Raw genomic sequence first — 21,073 nt, 5'->3', positions numbered from 1 at the left:
TAATTAGGACAAGTTTGTATTATTCTTATAATATTTTGTTATTCATCATTTCATTCAGAATGAGGATTAATAAGATTGGTTGTACCGGTAGTATTGCTTATTTCTCCTTCAGCACATGGTACACAGTCATAGCAGCAAACCGGCTTTCCCTTCAGGAGAACCTTACGTGTTCCTGGTGGACAGCTGTCACTGCATATGGACACAGGCACCTGATTCACACACAGACAAACAGCTTTACATACAGTTTGGAATCAGTTGTATTGAAGGAATCAAAGAATATGTTGTCCTCCCTGCCTGTATGCCACCATCTGCCCAACTGATTTCCCTTTTGATATTGAACTTCTGGCCAGGAGAAAGGGATTCATCATAATGTCCCACGGTTACAAACTTCAGACCACCGTTTTCTTTTCTCTTCCAGTTAATCAGTTCATAAAAGGCTACAGGGTCACCATTGGCATCAAATGAGATGTGGTAACCATTACGAGAGAAATTCACCCTTTTCAACTGATCAAGGACCTGTATAGAAGAAAAATTTGTGAAAACACAACAATTGTACGATTAAGATATTGACTGTAAATAAAAAAGCTGGCACCCTCTTCAAGGGTTTGCTTTAAGAATATGAATTATTGTTATTAACCTCCACTGGCTCTATTTTCATGAATTGGTCACATTGTATTTTGAAGTTTATCTTCTTACACACAATATTGTGTATAGCGTGTGCTATTGCGTAAACAGCTTTGTACACCATGTTTGTGATTCTGAGCTGAGAGGTGTCAGTGAATGGGTTCTGGAGCTTCTGTATATCTTCAGTTCCATCACACACTCTGTCCGCTGAGCCAGCGGCTACAAAAGAGAAACAGGAGTATATGTTATGGCATAAACATAAAAAGTATTCTTTAAATAAGTATTTCAAAAGCCATTAAAGGCAATAATCAAATAAACTTCTTCCCAAAATAATTTGTTATTATCATTTTGTTTAAAAATATTATTTTTGATTCTAATAATAATAATACTAATAACAGTTAAAAATAATTTAGAATTAGAATTAGAATAATAATTATAATATAAGTAGCATGACAGTATTTCAACACAGTGAAATACTGAGTAGTGAATATATTGAATAATATATTGAATAACCTAAAAATATAGTGAATTATAATAAATATAATTATAAATATTATTAACATGTTCAATTTTATTAACTAAGATTTCTCACATTTTTCTAGCAGACAGTTGAATGCACCCTCCCAGAACTCCGAAAGGACATGTGAAGCAGCCACCTTAGCAGGAGAAAGATCTAGAAGGAATTCTCTAAAACCTGGTATGATAGATTGCGGAATAGCAAATCCAATCGCTCCTGCACACAAGCGAAATCTCAGAACCTCTGGATCGGTTACCCAGGCCTCACTGCCAATCCATTGGCGAGGAGGAGAGGGATGTGCGGTCAGCTCCTCCAGCAGAACCCGCAAGTCTCCTGGGGATGTAAATGCCACGATAACCGTGGCTGTGGACCTGTAGAGATTTCCATACAGAAATTAGGCCTATACAAAAATAAACATTTAGTATTATTAAAAAATATATAAAATATATTTTTTTATAATAGTATGGATGAAACTAAGGTTTTATAAACATTATATGCCTTTTAAGTTATCTTGGTTTGCATATTGACATTGGTTTATATTAACTGAACACAATCAGAATAATTAATGCATGAACCTGCGAATCGCTTCAGCCACCTGTTGAATCTTGCTCTGTGGATCATTTCTATTGAATGATTCAGAGTATTCCACACATATACCCTCTTTCTGTGCTGCTCGTAAAAAGGACGCCATCCCATTGTTGCCATAGTCTGATCTAGACCGGACAGCGCCAATCCAAGTCCAACCAAAATGTTTCACAAGTTTGGCAAGAGCAAGAGCCTGGAACTGGTCACTGGGGATGGTTCTAAAAAAGGTTGGGTATTGCGTTTTGTCAGACAAACATGCACAGGTAGCGAAGTGACTAACCTAAGGGAAGAAATTAACATTATGACGCATTTTGACAAAAGAGGGGCACAATAAGAAAATTATGCAGAATAACAAGAAAATACTTGTGGAATGTCAAAGGGCCCGATGATTCGTGATATGCTGATGGATTGCGTTGAACCAGAATCACCAATAACTGCCAACACCCTTCCCGATTGTGAACACACTTTACTGTTTTTATACATAGACAGAGGGTCATTTGTAAACTGGAACGCCACCTGCACAGCCATGGGTGGTGAGGAGCAAGAATCATGGATTTTATAACCAAGTGTGACCCCTGGCAGAAGGTCTGAGCTGTTGTTGATCTCGTCGATGGCAAAGGCCATTGCACGCGAGAAGCGCAGTTCCCGGGTATCCATGCTGCAAAGAAACATTTTAAAGATATACAAAAAATATACTTTCATGAGGGTATATTAAATTGTCTTAAAGTTAAAATAGAGCAAGTTATTTTTATTCTTCTCAGACAAACTCACCTTCCTATGCATTTGAGAGGCTCTGGAAGGCTGCTGTAGTTTTTCTTCACTGTTTTCATGTAGTAATGCATGGGGAAAACACCCCCAATAATGTAATCCCCTTTCTGTGTAAATGCAGGTATCTGAGGGGTACCCCGAAGCCAACAAACAGAATCAGTAGCATTCTCTGCATTAGCAGTAGCCTCTGTTCTCATTAGTAGACCACCCACAGATTTATACAAAGCAAGCGCAAAACATAATGAAAATAAACCCAAAGTCAAGCTTGGTGTTAGAAAAACTGCAACAAAGCCACCCATCCTTAAAATGAGCATGCAAGTGCTCACTAGGCGTTACAACTAGACTATATAAATGGTTAGATAGGTGCTGCCCTCTTTTTGAAATACGTCAGATTCTGCACACAGGAGTAATCCCAACTGCTACCACTAGATTTTATCATTCAAAAGCCAGAATTAACCATAGGTGGCGGTATAATATGCATTTGAAGTTCAACATTCTCAACAGGCTGCCATTTCCACAAGGAAAATGCAATATGCATGAAACTTTGTATCCATACACTATTCCTCATGATGAAACACTTTCAAGGTGCAACCCATTTGGTCAGACCATTTAGATGTGATGGCCACAACTTGACCAAACACCCAAACACAAACTGATTGATTCAAATGAAAATATGGATGCTGATTATTTCGATATTTTCCTTCCGGTAAACATGTTTTAAAGGCGTACCAATGCCATTTTACTGTACCTACAAAGTTCAATATATCCTCCACGTATGGAATACTGCCCCTTCTCAAAATCATTTGTGACCCGCCCTTGCTAATTGCTATGTCCATGTAGCTCAGTGATGAGCTTATGCTCAGGAGGTTGTGGGTTAAAGTCTGCCTATATCTAAAATGTGGCATTATGAAGTATATAATGCCAGGGTATTGTCCTTTAGGGATATTACCTCCACCTTGTGGACAGTTTACCAACCATGATCAATTCAGACCATGACTGCAAACACTGCATTCTTGGCACGGGATGTACCAAATAACTTGAGGCAAAGATTAACACCCTTAGCATGCTTGTCTTCTTTGATGTTTTGATAGCCCCAAAATCATAGAAACAGTGATTATAGAAACAGCTCAAATTAGTTTGAAGTGTTTTTCAGAGAATTTAGGCAACTTTAATATTGCTAGATTTTTGAAGCTCGGTTTGACCAACAGATCTGTCTAAAGAGATAAAAAAAAAAATATATATATATATATATATATATATATATATATACATAAAATTCAAAATTGAAAAACAAGTATGAATAACTAAAAGCTAAATGTTCAATATGGTTACAGAACCGTCAACCTATTGTGTTGGAGAGGTTTGCGTGTCCCTGTAAACTGAGAGCTGTGTTGTCTGGAGCCTTGTGCTCCTGGTAGGGTCTCCCATGGCAGAGTGGTCTCAGTTGAGGGGCCAGACTAAGAATGGTTCACAAAGACCCCATGACAAAACAAGCAAGAGGAAGAGAGACCCTGCCCAGAGGATGCCCGGGGCCCTGGTGGGGCTAACCTCTATGCACAGTCTCAGCTCTGGTACCATACTCCTGGATAGGGGTTGGACTCTATTGTTCTCCGGAGTTGCCCACGGCAAATGGCGCCGGGCGGGTGTGGGGAGCTAATAAATCCCCAGCTGAGTGCCGCTGTCTTGGAGTTTACCCCGGTAGACGAGAAAGTCACCTCCCTATGCCTAAAGGTGGTGGGGGGGAAAACTGTGACTGTGCGTATGCACCGAAGGGCAGTTCAGAGTACTCAGCTTCTTGAAGACCTTGAACGGAGTCTTGTATGGGGCTCCAGAAGGGGACTCTGTAGTTATGCTGGGAGACTTCAACGCCCACATGGGCAACTATGGAGACTCCTGGAGAGGCATCTCCTCCACCTCGGCTTTGAGGCACGGGAGGAGATGCTCAGGCACCCGGTACATCCGTTTGTGCACAGGGGTGGTGTCTTTGAGAAGAATGGAGTTATCAACAATGGTCGTGAACCCCGGCCTCTCTTGGAAAAAGCCAAGAGAAGGAATCCCCGCCTGCTCCTTCTCCTTCTAAGGACGAACTGCTCTGGACTCTCCTCCTCCGCCACAGCCTGCACCCTGAGCTGCAGTTCTGGTGGCCTATCATGCCACTCCTTTAAAAGGTTGACATGAAAGGTCTGCCTGGGTTTCCGTCTGCCAGGGAGGTCGATCTTGCAGGATGCCAGACCCATGTTGTGACTGGGCTTGCTCCAGATTGGACCACACTAGCTCAGTCATCTCCTCCACCTTGTTCCTCATTTGGAGGACATGAGCTACGAGGTTCAGGGTCATGAGTTTCCCAGTTCCCCCCCAGGCCTCTCTCAGCAAATCCAATGGGCCCCTCACCTGGCAAGTAGGGCAGCCAACGGTCCCAGTCCTTCCCATTGACTGCCACAAACTTCCTCAACATGCACTTTAATGTCTGATTATTGCGCTCAACAGTGGTTGAGTGGTCCGGATGCCCTTAATGTCTAATAAGCTGTAAACCTGCTCTAAGGTCTTTGAAAGAAATGCTGTGCCCTGGTCAGTGAGGACTTCCTGGGGGATTCCTACCCTAGACAAAAGCTGCAACAGGGCCTGTGCTATAGGATGGGCTGAAATCCTGTGCAGTGGGAAGGCCTCGGGGTAGCGGGTGGTATAGTCGCAGATAACTAATATATACCTGTAGCCTGTTTGGGTCCTTTCCAGGGGTCCTACAAGGCCCATGGCTATGCGGGAAAAGGGAACCTCTATGATGGGGAGTGACTGTAGGGGGTAAGAGATAGTTTTCCTATTGCTAGTTAACTGGCACTCGGGACAGGTTTTGTAATACTGCTGCACATTGATATAGAGCCCTGGCCAATAAAACCTGGCTGCAATCCTTTCATAGCTCTTGGCGTTACTCAAGTGGTATTTTATGACTCATAGCTAACACCCGTTCTCTGAGCTATTTAGGTACAACCAGCTGCTCTGCCCTGCCCTCTCCTGGCTGACTGTACAACAGTCCTTCTCTTACTAAGTAGCTCTCTCCTGACAAAGCAGGAGGTACTTCTGTAGAGATCTCATCAACTTTGGTCATCTGGTACTCCTGCCCTCTGACATCTGACTCATGTTCATCTCCCACAGCTGACATCTAGGTAGACTTCAGCTCCGTTTACACATACAATTCTAAGTTTCCTACCCTGCACAAAGTCCCTTCTCTCCACTAGGTGGGGCTGGACTAGTGTCTGGGTACTTCCTGTGTCTAACAGCTTATGGCTAACGGCTTCCTTCCCATTAACTATAACCGTGGTAGTCTGTAGCCTTCCCCTAAAACTTGTATCACCATCCCCTGATATTGGGATACAGTTATGGTCAGAGTGTTTGGGCTTTCATTTGGGACAATCAGGCTTAATATGACCCCGAAGAAGACCACCGGTCCTCCAGGCTTCTGCTCTGGCACTACCCTAGGCTTGGCATACCTAGAAGAATTCTGGGCAGGCACTCTATTGGGCACAGTGGTCTTTCGACTACTCACATGACCAAAACCCCCAGACCTACTTTGTGCTGTTGGAATAGAGTAGGGCCCGCCAAGCCGCCATGAAGTTCTCCACCAGCTCTGCTGCGCTCTGATGGTGCTCTTTCACCCAGATTCGGATGTCTGGAGCCAGGGTGCGGAGAAACTGCTCCAGGATGAGAACTTCGGCAACGTCTTATACTGACTTATTTTCCTGCCTAATCCACTTTTCAAAAACATCTTTGAGGCGGGTGTACAGCTCACGGGGGGTCTCATCAGATCTGACGTCCGGTTCACGGAACCTCCTCCGGTACACCTCCTCGTTGATTTCATACTTGTGTAATATAGTGAAAATCTAGTTCTATAGTTCTTCCCCAACAGATCTTAAAGGACCCACAAAGACGCTGGTATAGAAAAGATAAATCTTAATTTATTATGGCACAATAAATATAGTAAATATAAACAAAGAGGTAAGACCTGGTCATGGTTGCGCTACCTGCAACTCAATAGCAACCCACATCAATGCTTCAACGTCACACAAAAACACAGTCGCCCAAAATCTTATTCAATCAGTTCAGTTATTGCACAGCACTCAAAAGATGGCGATTCACAGCGCAACAAGATATTTTAAGCAAATAGTAATACAAATGACAAACCACAGTAAACTTATTAGCATGAGCTACCATGAACATAGGTTAATGGGCAACACGCGCTCTCGACCAGGCCCTAATAATTAGGACCCCCCATACCAAAAGAAACAAAGGAAATGAACTTCAAACCAAAATAGATATAATAATTAAGTTCCCAAAGAAGCTTGGAGGTAAACTATACAGGGGAGAAAGCGGCACAAACACTCAGAAGCACGCCACGTATGGAACAGACCAAAAGCACACATAATTGCACACAGATAGAAGCATATAATCTTCAGCTAAACGTTCCCTGTACTATACAGTAAGTTAAACATAAAATCAATCATACATATGGCACACCATTTGTAATAAATATGCGGGAAATGTAAACAGAAGTATTGCTCAAGTGCAATTAGACTAACGAGTGGCTACCTTGCGCAATGAATCCTGACACGCCACGTCTTTGGGCAATGTACTTGCTCTCCGTAGCCCCAGTTCGCGGCGATGGGCCGATCAGTGTGAATGAACACGCTTGCTCGTCCAATTATGCATTAGACGCAGGTGGTGGGACTTCGGTCCAGCTCTCTAGCCTTAAGCTCCAGTGTGAGACCACGCCCATTCAACACACCACCCTCGCCATCAACCTCCTAAAGTCCCCCCGAGATCAAACCGGCTCCCTCTGGGGAGGGAGTGTATGTAACCAATGAATATTTAAATGTTTCCTAAGTCTATACTGAAACTAATAATTCACCCCGTCACACTTGTGAAGGATGACTTCCTTCACTCGGATGTAATCTGTGGCATAATCCATGTTTATCGCCACATTGGCGCTGCATGCTTTGCCGGTGAGGTAGGGCACATCGCTGGCCAGGAGAGTCCAATCCTCTCTTGGCCAGCGATAAGCCATTGCTAGCCTCTCAAATGTGATGAGGTACTGCTTGATGTCGTCATCCTCTTCCAGCTTGGTTATGGCCGCCCTTGGCCAGGTCACGGGCGCTACTGGTGCAGGTGCTGGGGCCGGTGCAGGTGCATGTGCAGGTGCCGGTGCTGGAGTTGGTGCAGTTGCCGGTTCAGGTGCTGGTCGTACAGGTGAAGGCCTCTGTTCCGCCTTGATGTCCTCCCTGAGCTGGTTCAGCTGCATCTGGACACTCCTCCAGTGCTGCTCCTGCTTGGATGCCTCCTGCTCCAAGAGCTTATACACGGCGGCTAGGTCGGACCCCTCTGGCGGGTCTCCGCCCGATGCTTGGGCCCCACCATGGTTGTCTACGATACAACTTTATTAATCCCCCATAGAAGAAAGTTTGTTGCAATAGCCCAGCAGCAGTAGAAAAACATAGGATTAAAATAAATAAACGAATACGAATACGAATGATGAGCACACTGAGGGTGCTTTCAGACATATAGTTAGATTGCTTTGGTCCGAATCAGGCCAAAAAATGATACAATGTAGCAAACAGACATTGGTTCGGTTCGATTTCACATATGCATATTTCTAAACGAACCGAAATAGACCAAGCAAACCAAAATAGACCGCGAAGACTACGCCAGTTTCACGCCACTCACGGGCCACTTCCGAGAACAAAATGGAGCGACAGATTTTCGTTGCGCTCCTGGGGCTGATTCTCACCTATTACATTCTATGTGTCGGTAATGTGGTAGATAAACCGCATTTAACACTATTGTGGTAGATAAACCGCATTTAACACTATAACTTCAATAAGAGAGTTCGAGGAGACCAGAGCAAGAATGACAAAAGACTTTATTTTTACTCGCGAACAAGTAAGAGCAAAGCCGAGTTGGTTTGACAAAGAACTCCCGAGCTGGTCACGGGCACCTCCTTATATATCCTTTCTGGCCATCAAGAGTGTTGTTATTTACGATATCCCCTGTTCATACAATGTCTAACTAGTTTCACAGTCTGTTGTTTTTCTAGTTTCTCTCTTGGCCCGCATTCTGCTTGCTAGGATTTTTGGGAATGGTTCAGCTGCTTTTCCAACAGGTTCAACAGTTTTACGACACTAGATTGGAGTGTCCAGTTGGTCTCTGTCCCTAGACTAACCTCAATTCACCCTGATCCTTGACCTCTATGTCAGTGGGTAAACACAAGCAAGTTAATCTATAGGTCTTTTGGCATTCCAGGCTACAGTCTAAAGGGGAGAGGTGACTTGCCTTCTTAAGCCCTTCTCCACCATTATTATATTTATATAGCATATGGGCCTGGTAATAATTGTATATTACCATGAGATGTAGAGGTAAATTTCTTCTATACTATAACTTAAATAAGAGAGTTCGAGGAGACCGGAGCAAGAATGACAAAAGACTTTATTTTTACTCACGAACAAGTAAGAGCAAAGCCGAGTTGGTTTGGCAAAGAACTCCAGAGCTGGTCACGGGCTGCTCCTTATGTATCCCTTTCTGTCCATCAAGAATGTTTGTCCCATCTGGATCTCCTGCACATACATGTCTGAGTTTTTTGGGAGTGGGTCAGCAACAGTTTATGGCATCAAGTGGAGTGTCCAGCTGTTCTTTTGTCACTAGGCTAACCTCAGTTCACCCTGATTCTTGACCTCTATGTCAGTGAGTTGCTACAATCAAGCCAATCACCAGACTTTCTGGCACCACTCTAGGCCACTGTTAGAGAGGAGTGGTGACATGTCTTCTTTAAGCTTTTCTCCACCATTGTTATATTTATATAGCATATAGGCCCGATAAAAAGTATATGTCAACATAATAATGTAAGGTAAATTTTCTTCCATAGTAACTTTCAGCAAACTATTCAAAGAGATGTGCCCGCCTCCTGAATGACCGCAGATAACCTTTCTCCCTTAGCTGCTTGCTGAATAGCGCATAAACGTCGCTGTTTTTATGGGTCGTGGCAAGTTGTTCCTGTATGTGCTGATCCGACCAAATATTTATGAGGCATTTTATCTCCTCACTAGTCCACGTTTCTCCGCGGTTTGAGGGTTTTGGAGCTTTTTTCATCTCGAGCCGCTGATGAATAAACAAATGGGTAAGCGTGAGATCAACAGGAAATAAAAAATGAATAATTTGACCCATAATTTTGTGCTCCCAACACCCACAATGCATAGTTTTGGACCATTTTTTTTTCGGTTGCTTTCACACCAGAGGAACCACACCAAATTTAGGGAGATGGAGTGGATCGAGACCACCTCTTCAGGGAGGTCTCGGACGGCTGATTTGGTGCGCACCAAAGTGCGCCGGTTGCATTCACACCGCATTCACAACGCAAACGTACCGAACCAAGGGACCAAACTCAGTTAGTGTGCACTAAATGCTGTATGTGTGAAAGCACCCTAAAATGTGCGCTCATGTGCACTGTCTGCGCTGTGCACCACGTACACACTGGAGAACTGAGCAAAATCAGCTGATCGCAACGTCTGTTACTGTGAGACATTCAATCGGCCCATGGTCAAGCTGCTGCAGTTTTATTTACAAAAGGTGGAGCAAAAAACACTGCTGTGCTTAAGAAGTTTTGTATTGAAAATGGGATCTCCTTTGTGAAATGTCAGTTTCATAACATCAGATGTTATTAAAACAATGCTACGTGTGGAGTGCGTACCAAACACCCTCTCCTGGTACCAGAGCTGCCAACTCTCACAGTTTCACCGTCCGTCCACCCCCTTCTTATCTGTGTATAGTAGGTCCCTATAGTATGTCCCTCAGACTTACAGCTCTAGCATGTTTGTTCTGTTCTCTGGTCATCCGTAACTGACATGACTTAATAAAGTCATTGGAAAATCATTAGAAATTAAAACATTTTAAAGTATGTGTCAATAAAAAACACTTTTGGGTCGGGAGTGCAGCCAATTAGGGCTCCTCCAGCTAAGACAGCCAAGTGTAGAGCATTGATCAGAGCGCTATAGAGGTCAGACATAGGAATTCACATGGAAGCACTTTTTCTGTAAATCACAGAAAAATAAGATGAGCATCAAATGAAACAAACATTGTCCATTGTATTGACACAATCATTATATTAAATTAAGCATAAAGTTGACAGTGACACGATCATCTCAAGTTACCATTGACTATTTTACCCATAAGACAATGCACAGCTCAGCCCGACTAGCTAAACAGTTGACAGAAGCTAGCTCTGGGCCAGCAATGATGGCTGTCTGATTCTGTGTTAGAAATTACTGCAGCAGGTGCATTAATAGAAAGGATTCTTTAATCTCTGCAGAATAAAACAGAATAAAACAAATTATGAGATAGATTTGATGTAACATTTGATTCAAATTATATCCCAAAGAATTGTTAAATTGTTAAATTGTTAAAACATTTTCATTATTGAAATACTTTCATTGTGCAGTTTATGCAGATTAAAATAAACCAAAGCAACAGCAGCTGTCAGAGAAACTGCTGTCATGCTATACAAACAGGATTAAAATGCAATGTAGCAAATATGGCTAGCCCTTTCATGATGATCAATTCATGATCATTTAGTTGATATTGCAGTAAATGATAACTAACTTCTGATTAATTAAACAAGTTTGTTTTATCTGGGAGATTTAATCACTCGCTTCTTGACATTTTTCTCAGGTTGCGCTAAAATTATAAAACATTTAGGCACAAATATACATAACAACAACCCAAAACTGGAGGCCAAGATGGCAAATATCTCCACGGCCACAGTAAATTTCCCCGGGGAGCTGACGTGAGCCGGGATGAACGAGAGCCACACAGCACAGAAAATGATCATGCTGAAGGTAATGAGTTTGGCCTCGTTGAAGGTGTCGGGCAGCTTGCGGCCTAGGAAGGCGAGGAGGAGGCAGAGGGACGCCAGCAGGCCGATGTAGCCCAGGACCAGGTAGAACCCAGCGGGCCAAGGTTCCCTGCACTCCACCACGATCTGGTCACAAGAAAGAAGAATGTCAGTGATTCAGGATTTTCTATGATATGATCATTTCTAAACAAATTAGACTTTCTGAACAAGCTTATATTTTCCAAGCAATGCAAATTAAAAATGTTTATTCGTTATAACTGTGTTTTATTATATAGTTATATTATGGTTATTATATATTCAGTATTTACCTTCCCAGTTGAGGCTTGGTATGTTGGATTCCTGAATGGGAATGGGGGTGCTGCTGAGAGCCAACCAGCACAGAGACAAACCTGAGTGGAGATTAAGCAAATACATTTATGCAAGCAAGTAGAGATGAATGGCCAGCTGTGTTTGAAATCCTAACGGCCCACGGCCCACCTGAGGTGCAGTAGTGCACAAGATGAGGGTCCTTTGTTGGGAGGGGCCGAAGAGCTTCATAGCTCCAGAACCTGGCACAGTGGACCGGAAGGCCAGCAGAACCACAATAGTCTTGACCAAAAGGCAGGAGAGACATAAAACAAAACTGACACCAAAAGCGGCCTGGCGCAGTCTACACGTCCATGTGGAAGGCCTGCCGATGAAGGCCAGGGAGCAGAGGAAACACAGCTTTAGTGACACTAGCAACAGAAAGCTGATCTCAGAGTTGTTGGCCCTGACGATGGGCGTGGTGCGGAAGTGATGGAAGATGGTAGTGATGACGGTTGTCATGACAACCCCCAACAGGGTGAGATTGATCAGGATGATGCCCATGGTGTCGTACATGGACAGGAAGTCGTCCACTCCAGCCACACACTCCACCTTCCTCTTGTCAGACCAGTAGTACTCTGGACATTTTGTACACTCTGTCGAATCTGTGTGTGGAAAACAAGTAAATGCAACCGGTGGATTTACGTATTAACTATAACCTACATTTCCATAGGTTTTGGGCAAGGAACTCAAAATTAGATTTATTTTGATTATAATATAATTATAATTATAATGGGGATGATGATGATGATGACTATAATTATTCTTTAAAATTATGATTATGGAATGTTCAGTTTTCTTCAACTGTTTATGACTAATAATAGATGACATAAAAAAAATATTAAAAAATAAATGAAAATCAATTAATAAACAGCACATCTGTGTACCAGTTTGGTTGCTTATCTCTCCTTCTGCGCACGGTAAGCAGTCAAAGCAGCACTGAGGTTCTCCTGGGCGTCTGGCTTGCCTGCTTCCAGGCGGGCAGGGATCATTGCAAAGAGACACAGGAACCTAAAAACAAAGAAAACACAGCTTTGAAACAGTTGAAACAGTTAAGTTCATGGGAATGATGGGGTCCATAACCGACCTGTGATAGGCCTCCTGTCCATACAATTTTACTCTGATTCAGCTGTAGCTGCTGATCCATTGGGACCGAACCATCATAGCTTCCCACCTTTACAAATCTTAATTATATAGGAAAACACATTTACACATGAGAAAATGGGCAAAATATTTTATTTTTAATAGCCATGAAATAATGTTAAATCAACATCATCTTTTCTATTTATTTTTCCAATATTGAACATGCAGTTGTTCATTTCAGTAAATTGATTAATTATTATTATTTTTTTTAATTTGTCATTATATCCTTTTGGTTACCTAATCTCTCCCTTGCTGTTCTTCTGCCAGTTGATAACGTCATATAGGGGCACAGGCTCTCCATTGTCATCAAAATTAACTTTTTCACCAAACTGGTTGGTGAAATTAACCATCTTCAGGTAGCTCAATAGCTGCATTATATAACAAAAACAGGATACAGTCACCAATAACAATTAGGGATTTTTGACTTTAAGGCCAATATGTTAATGCATGTTGCTGTTTTATGCACCTCTTTTGGTTTTGATGTATTTCGCTTACACCCAGCTTCAGCCATGGTGTCGCCAACAGAACCACATTCCAGTAAATCGTGCAGTGCATGGGCGATGGCATACACAGCCTTATAAACGTTATAAGATATTCTGACTTTGGACAGCTCTGTGTAACTGTTGTGCACATTGCTGAGATCCTCTGAGCCAGTGCACACAGGCCTCTCAGGTACACCTGTACTGTTTTCATGGGCTGACAACAGGAAAGTCCTCTTTTCACCCACATATGTTTTAAGACGTGTGTTCAGCTTAGACTCATGTTGATCATTCTGTTTGATTGTGCTATCGAAGTTGTTGGCATTTACACTGGAAGGATCTGCCGTGAACTCCAACCTACAGTCGAACACTTCCTCCCATAGCATATTGTGAAACTCAAAGCCAGGCTCTGCTTTAGGCCGCACCTTCAACAAAAACTCTCTCAGACCAGGTATGTAAACTCCTGGGAAGGAGAAACCCAGTGTGCCTTGCAGGAGGAGGTGGAACTGGGGTGCAGTTAGCACGTTAGCGGTAACCCAGGCTTCACTGGCTACCCATTGGATTCCAGTCACATTCCTGGCCGCAAGCTGGTGGGTTGGAAACGGTACACATTAGTATTTTAGGTAGAATATGGCATCATTTGTTTGTTGGGCTCCAATCGATACCCTTTTGTGTACACTGGGGTCATGGGCAGCACGACTCACCTCTGAGAACAGCTCCAGAAGTTGCCCCTCTGTAGCGAAGACCACCACCACTCTAGCCTTTGAACTCTGGAGGGTGTCGGCCATGGCTCCAATCTCACCCAAGGTAGGGGATTGTGGGATAGTAAGATGGTATGCAAGACAGCCTCCCAGTTGTCTGAACTGATTAGAGAACGCTTGGATTCCATAACGACTGTAGTCATCCTGATGAATCAGAAACACACAGGTGACGTCAGCATGAATGGTGTATGTTGGGTTAGTTGGGTTGGAGTTAATAGTTGTAACAATTTTAACAATTAATCTCACCGGGGTCCCTACAGTGCCCACCCAGTTCCATCCAAAGAATTTGATCAGCTCAACCAGACCGCTGACTTGAAACAGATCACTGGGCACTGTGCGCAAGAATGATGGGTAGGTATGCTTGTCAGTGAGACAGGCACAGGTGGCAAAATAACTAACCTGAAAAAATATGACATTTCATTTTTCAACATGTGTCATTTCTGGGTTGAGTATTTGGATTCACAGCGCAAGGTTATAATCACCAGAGGGATGCTGAAGGGGCCCAGAATGTGTGCTATAGCACCAGTAGGGGATGAAGAGGCAAGGCCAATCACAGCCGTGATTGGTGATCCAGTAAGACACCTTCCTGAATCTGTGGTGCTTTCTGTTATTGTTACATTTCCCCTCATAGACTTTCTGTCCTCATCAGGGAAGTCAAGTTTTTCCCATTCTTTATTACCTTCATTTGCTATCGTCCTCGACATCCTTTGCACATTCTTTATTTTCTCTTCTAAATTATTCATATTTTTCCTATCTTCACCCATTGCGTTTTGTCTTTTCATACTGTGAGAGAATATGGAGAAAAGAGCCCTGAGGCTGGTGTGGACATGATCACAGCTGTCCATGATGTGGTAGCCAAGCCTAACATCAGGAAGCAGAGCTGGGTTGTGGTTAATTTCATCCACTGCAAAGATCATTGTCATCATCCACCGGAACGCTCTGTCGTCAAACCTGAAAAAGAGGCACAACCAAAACAACAGGAATGAGTACGCACTAAAATAGTGGTCAACAATCAACCCCTTAATACAACCTGTAAAACATAGAGAACCAAATGTTTAGAATAATCTTGAATAATGTAAGTTGTGCAGGAAAGGCTTTGTAAAATGTTTTTTTTAAAACTGCAACATTTCCAAATACTTTTTAAATATATTATTATAGATTTTAATATAATAAAAATCATAATTTGTGTATTCATATTCGTTCATATTAGCTTAAAGTTAAACAAAAATATATATACATATATTCTGCAATACCCATCTGCTTACCCGTTGCAAGGTCGGTTCTGGGGTTTGCTATTGTAGGTGTTCATGGAGTTGGGAACAAGGTAATGCACAGGGAACAATCCACCAATGATCACATCTCCCTCTGAGTGAAGGGCCACCAGCTCACTGTTTCCCAGAATCACACATTCAGACAAGAGCGATACACCAACATCTCTTACTCCCTCTGTCCTCAGATCAGACAGTGGACCCATCACATGTTCCTCCTCCTCCAGAGCTCTTGTGCCGAAACTCAGCTCGGACCCACCTGTTTGAAACAGGTGAGAGATCATCAAAATGTGGAGGCTTGGCAGGAGCCAGAGAGGTTGCCAGAGGAAAACCACCAGCGGTGGATGTATCGGCCAAACTGGTTCCATAATGGCACAATATAGTTGCTGATAAATAATTAAAAATAAAAATAAAAAGTTTTACAAACAAAATAAACCAAAAAAAATGTAAAAGTCCCTAAGCACCTCAAATAAGCATTTAGAAAGTTTGATAGTGATAAATATGAGTTTGTAAAAAATGTAAGTGCACAAGACTGAATATTTAATTTGCCGCTTCTGCATGTCGGAACAGAGGAATATGGTAGAAACGTATGTTTGCGAAAGGGTGGTGACCTGGCATATATAAAACTGAGGAACCTTCTATAATCAGCTGATACTTATATGAACCAATCAGAAGGGGGGGGGGGGGGGGGGGGAGGAACTGAGACAAATGTAAGTCAAAGGTCAGGACATGATATGCCAATGAATGTAGTCTATTCTGCTGTTGTTATTTTCTGTTGTTGGTTTGAAAAAAACTATGTAAAGGGTATTAATATGAGGCCCTTTAAAAAACCGATTATACCTTTTACCACTACGACTTAGTCTAGTGGATTGCGCACTGAACTGCAAATGAGACATTAGCAGATCCAACAGCAAGACATATCACATTATAATATAAAGTGAAATACTATGTGATGATACGTTTTCAGCTTCCTCCTACGGTTGCCAATATAATTTGTCAAAATCAATAAAATTATTTGTGCTAATTTTGCCGAAGAGCATTTTGTGTACACTCCTGCCACAAATCGAAACAATAGGTCCTCCTTTTTGGTCCTTGCGATTAGACATTTTTGAATATTAGTATTTGTATTATTATTTAAATGGTGATTCACTGTTATGTTAATGATCAGTAGCCTACTGACCTATGCAGTTCGGTCAGTTTAAGGCAAATTATTAGGGAAGCCAAGAAATGTTATGATGGTTTCATCAACCAAACCGGTATTGTCCTTTAAGAATACTGCCTCCACCTTGTGGACATACTGTAAAAAGTCTTTCAGTGGTATTGTCCAATTTACTTTATTTTTAAAAATATATTTATTCCAATAAATCAATTTATTTTTCTTTTTTAGTTTTTTGAGTTATCTATAAGTAAAAAGTGTGAATATTTTCGTAACTTACTTTTTTAAGGGGTTAAATTAATTTTATTGGACTTCAACATAAATTGATTTGACTAAACTCAGTTTAAACGTTTATATCAGACGTAAAACGTCACGACCCGCCCACCTGCACGCAGCTAACGTACGGAAGACAAGCCCCGGGCATGCCTCACTGTGGAGTGTTCCTGAAGACCCCTTTCTTCACGGCGGAAAACACTTTACCGAACTCATGTAAGTAACAATTTATATTGTTAAAAGTCAGATTTTGCCAGAATTTAAATGTATGCATTTGCAATTTGCAAAAGCATGGCTCAACATATTTTGTTGGTTACTTTTCCCGTCGCCGCTATTTCACATGTGCTCTTACCTCCAACAGCTCATTAACTTAAACCAAACACTGTTTATACCTGTGCACTTTATAATTAGCGTTTTCTTTGCGTGGTAGTTTAATATTTTAAAGATATATAGTGACTTGTACAAAAAACTATCAGCGCTTCGACGACGTATTGCCCTGGTTTGTGGATCAAACCAGCCCTGACTGGTTTGATCCGCTATGTTGAGCTTCACGTGATTTAGCAACAACTCCGTTAAAAATAGAACTGCTACTGTACGCGATATCAGCGCATTTACTATTTACTAGCCGCTTTAACATGCAAGTGTAGTGGTGCCTGGCTGCTGCGGGGGAAAATCAGGTTTGCGCCGGGCGCAAGATAGGGCCCTTCTTCTGTTTGGCGCACATGGCTAATTTGCATACGTGCACAGGACTGTCGGACTGGCAGCATGTAACCTTAACAACGGCTAATGTGTAACGGTGGTCCCGTTAAAATAATGTAAATGAATCAGCTCAAGCCTAACATTATCTACAATCGTTGTTCTGGAACCAAAGATAATACCGTTAGCATCTACAACTTGTAGGCCTATTTAATAAGCCTAAATTGTTCTGTGCTGTGTACTGATTGGCTGAAGAGAAATAGCCACATCGTTGCGTTCTAAAACTGGACCTGGCGATTTGACATGTTCAATCTTTGGCGACTCCTTGCAACGCCTTGCGACGACCAGTTCACACTGCTGCAACTTTTCCCCTGCGACGTTCTAAAACCGTCTCGTTGCAAGTCGTTGCGTCGCGAATCTTTGGTCTGAACTTGGCTTTACTGTCCGCTACCTGTGTGTGTGTGTGTGTGTGTGTATACTGTGTGTGTCCACATGGTGAAACAGATGACACGCTTGAGAATCTGAGACTTGACCTAATTGCAGCCTGTCAGAGAAAGGACTGCGCCAGGAGCATCAATGATATGATGGCCAGAACATACAGTTGGAGAAGACAGGAAGTGGTTGCCATGTCTCCTGGGGTGGCAGAATTTAAGGAAAGATGGCCTGCCCTCTTCGAACCATTCCAGGTAAGTGATTTATTATTCTATTTTTCCTGACCAAGTTTCCATTGTGACCTGGACATGGCATACTAGACTCACTTTTTGCCTGAAAATGTATACTAAAGCCTTTAATATCAGTAACAGTTAACATTTGCTGTCTTACAGATTAATGTAGAGTTCCGACGGTGCACTGCCATTCCACTGGAATCCACATTTATGTCTCAGCTGGACAGGTACACTCCAAAGCTCCTGGAGCTCTTCAGTGCAAAAGGAGGAGTGACTGGTCAGCGCATCAAGAACCTGTTGATGCAACTGATACAGGTGGGTTAAAAGTGGTTTAAAAGTTTAAAACTGACTGTAATCATGCTCTAAAGCAGTGTTTCTCAACATGGGGTCCGGGGACCCCCCAGGGGTCCTTGAGAGGGTTGAAGGGGGTCCACAACTTTTTTTTGAAATTTTACCACTTTTTTCTAGAATTGTTTTTTTTTTTGAGAATTCTTTCTTTTCATTTTTTTTCAACTTTCAACTTTTTTTTTTCTTTTAAAGGGATAGTTCACCCAAAATTCAAGTTTCAGAGTCCTCCGTGGCTTCTCTGAGCTACAGGGGGTCTCAGCGTAGCAGTGCATGTCCATATAACGGTTGCAAATGGATACCAACTGTCTTCGTAACAAAAAGACACCAAAAAACATCCAAATACCTCCATGCTGCTCGTATGTAATGTCCGTCTTGTATTGAAGCGCCAAAATGCAGAAAAAATGTAATAAGTATGTTTCAAGCTTGTTTGTAGCGGAAGCTCCTCCTCCTGGTTCGTCAAATTTGGATGAACCAGGGTCCGTCCACTTGAAATATAGACTTATTAAAAAAAAATTGGGACAATTTCGTATTTCGGGGCTTAAATACAAGACGGGCAGATGTTTTTTGGTGTCTTTTTGTTATGAAGATAGTTGGTATCCATTTGCAACCGTTATATGGACATGCACTGCTACGCTGAGACCCCCTGTAACTCAGAGAAGCCACGGAGGACTCTGAAACTTCTCCCAGCCCTTAGTCCACATGAGAGGGAGGAGATAATGAGTGAGATTTCAATTTTGGGTGAACTATCCCTTTAAGAAATTTCATCACTTTTTTTTTTTTTTGATAAAAAAAAAATATATATATATTTTTTAGAAATTTTACCATTTTTTTCTAGAAGATGTTTTACTTTTTTTGGGGGGAGAATTTTACCACTTCTTCCTAGAAATGTTTGAATGTTTTTGGAGAAATTGTACCACTTTTTTCCAGAGAATTTCTCTATAATGTTTCCAAAGATTTAATAATTTGAATGTACAAAACTTTATTCAGTATCCTAACAAATATTTGTGTATTTTTGGTGTTTGCTTCAAAATTTTGTCCAATTGGGGTCCATGGTCTAATTTGTGTCAATTTTGGGGTCCTTGATGTAAAACAGTTTGAGAGCTGTTCTAAAGGAATAATGGTATCACAGATTTGGAGTAAAATTCCCAACAAAATTAATTAATTTATTATTATTCTATTAACTCTAGGACCCAAGTGCCTCTGCAGTGATGAAGAGAGATGTGACTCTGAGATGCCTCATAGAGTACATGGGAGAGAGTGGAGAGGAGCTAATCTCTGACTACAGTGTAAGTATTGTTTAAAACCAGGTTTGGATCAGTCTGATGTACAAGCTTAAATTGGGTCTATTTTTATGTGAACTGACTGAACCAGCTGTTGTCAGGTGGAGGTCGAGCATGCAGCTAGTTGGCAGGAGCCCCAGGATAGCCGATTAGCACAGCACCACCGAGTGATACCTTTCTGTCTTGTGTTTCTGTTTGCCCTAAAAAACAAACAAACAATGCAATTCAAAAAATACTCCCCTTAAACAAGCATTAAAACATTTACTATATATATGTAACATATGACTGTTTGTTTCTTTTTTTATTTTTTTATTTCTGGTGGTTCTATTCAGGTTTTTATATGCAAATTAAAAATGCCAATAAAAAGCATGTGGCTGGAAATGCTTTTATTGTATCAAGTTTAATGTACAAGATCTCAAATTAGAATTCAAAAGTTTTCAAAATGGTCTTCACAAAAGTAATCATTATCTGAATAAGTCACACAACTTATATTATATACAAAATTAGATGTTTTTTTTATTTTTAAATTCTTGTTTTTGTAACTCAAAGGGAACTGCAGAGAGCATTGTTCACGAGGACCTGAGACTGAGGAACATGAGCATCTACATCTGTCATGAGCCAAATGCAGTAGGAATCGTCATCGAGGGAGTACCGGTACTTACTCATGTTGGAAACCTGGCCAGAGCATGCTGCCTACTCCTGGGGTTGACATATGCACTTAATCTTGAGTATCCATCCAAACTTTCCAAAACATTTGAGGTGTTTCAAAGACTTTTTGTGGGACTCGACACACTGCGCCCCAAACCGACCCCCAAATTCATAACTCTGAAAAACAAGCTTCTAGCTTAGGCAGTGAGCCATGACTGTCAGCTTGCACTTATGAACAGCTATTTTCTTCTTTCTTCCACACTGATATGTGATTATACCCTGCGTCACCACAGGCTTTCTTCTTTCTTTCTGTCTGTTCAAAATCATTCGACATTGTACATTGAGTGGAATTCTTCAGAATGTTGTAACGGTTTGTCCTGATCAGGTTTTACACAAAGCTGCAGGTCATTGTTTCTGGTGTGTTTTTTTATGTTTTATACACACTAAATTGCCCCACTGTGAAGCTGCAACTGGTCAAAAGGTGGGATCTGTGAGTTGTTTATGTGAGTAAAAAGAAAAAAGTACTCTTGAATGTTCTTCTAAGCAGCACATAATAATCTGAGGCCATGCATTCTTGTATGCACTAAGTACAGATGTTCTTGACTGTTTATATGGTGCATCTTCATT

The 21,073-nt window shown here is 41.8% G+C and overlaps 2 protein-coding genes across 3 annotated transcripts in view; both read right to left on the bottom strand.

The window, feature by feature from the left end:
* The window catches only part of LOC311342149 (extracellular calcium-sensing receptor-like), a gene marked incomplete at both ends in the record, with an annotated part of 96,242 nt that overhangs the window by 914 nt on the left and 74,255 nt on the right, over nucleotides 1–21,073 (bottom strand). Inside the window, 7 exons of one of the 2 annotated variants that reach the window (XM_084466989.1) lie at nucleotides 86–209; nucleotides 295–516; nucleotides 638–843; nucleotides 1,217–1,512; nucleotides 1,717–2,006; nucleotides 2,090–2,384; nucleotides 2,498–2,592. In XM_084466989.1, coding sequence (XP_084323115.1) covers nucleotides 86–209; nucleotides 295–516; nucleotides 638–843; nucleotides 1,217–1,512; nucleotides 1,717–2,006; nucleotides 2,090–2,384; nucleotides 2,498–2,568 — 1,504 coding nt within the window. Of the gene's footprint in view, nucleotides 1–85; nucleotides 210–294; nucleotides 517–637; nucleotides 844–1,216; nucleotides 1,513–1,716; nucleotides 2,007–2,089; nucleotides 2,385–2,497; nucleotides 2,593–21,073 lie in introns of those variants that run through there. The other variant, XM_084466987.1, reaches the window with a different exon arrangement.
* Nucleotides 6,055–20,464, bottom strand: LOC311342336 (extracellular calcium-sensing receptor-like; the record flags this gene model as incomplete). The annotated part of the gene is made up of 15 exons (XM_084467187.1): nucleotides 6,055–6,180; nucleotides 7,395–7,917; nucleotides 11,182–11,510; nucleotides 11,693–11,773; nucleotides 11,862–12,334; nucleotides 12,617–12,740; nucleotides 12,817–12,913; nucleotides 13,110–13,240; nucleotides 13,339–13,550; nucleotides 13,683–13,938; nucleotides 14,056–14,256; nucleotides 14,359–14,511; nucleotides 14,595–15,063; nucleotides 15,378–15,639; nucleotides 20,461–20,464. 15 exons carry the CDS (start codon nucleotides 20,462–20,464, stop codon nucleotides 6,055–6,057), a joined length of 3,441 nt encoding a protein of 1,146 aa, XP_084323313.1.

This window comes from Micromesistius poutassou (assembly GCF_964030765.1).
Source record: "Micromesistius poutassou genome assembly, chromosome: 4".
Classification (NCBI taxonomy): domain Eukaryota; kingdom Metazoa; phylum Chordata; class Actinopteri; order Gadiformes; family Gadidae; genus Micromesistius; species Micromesistius poutassou.
The sequence above is the reverse complement of the archived record's forward strand: the minus strand, read 5'-3'. Positions and strand labels throughout refer to the sequence as shown.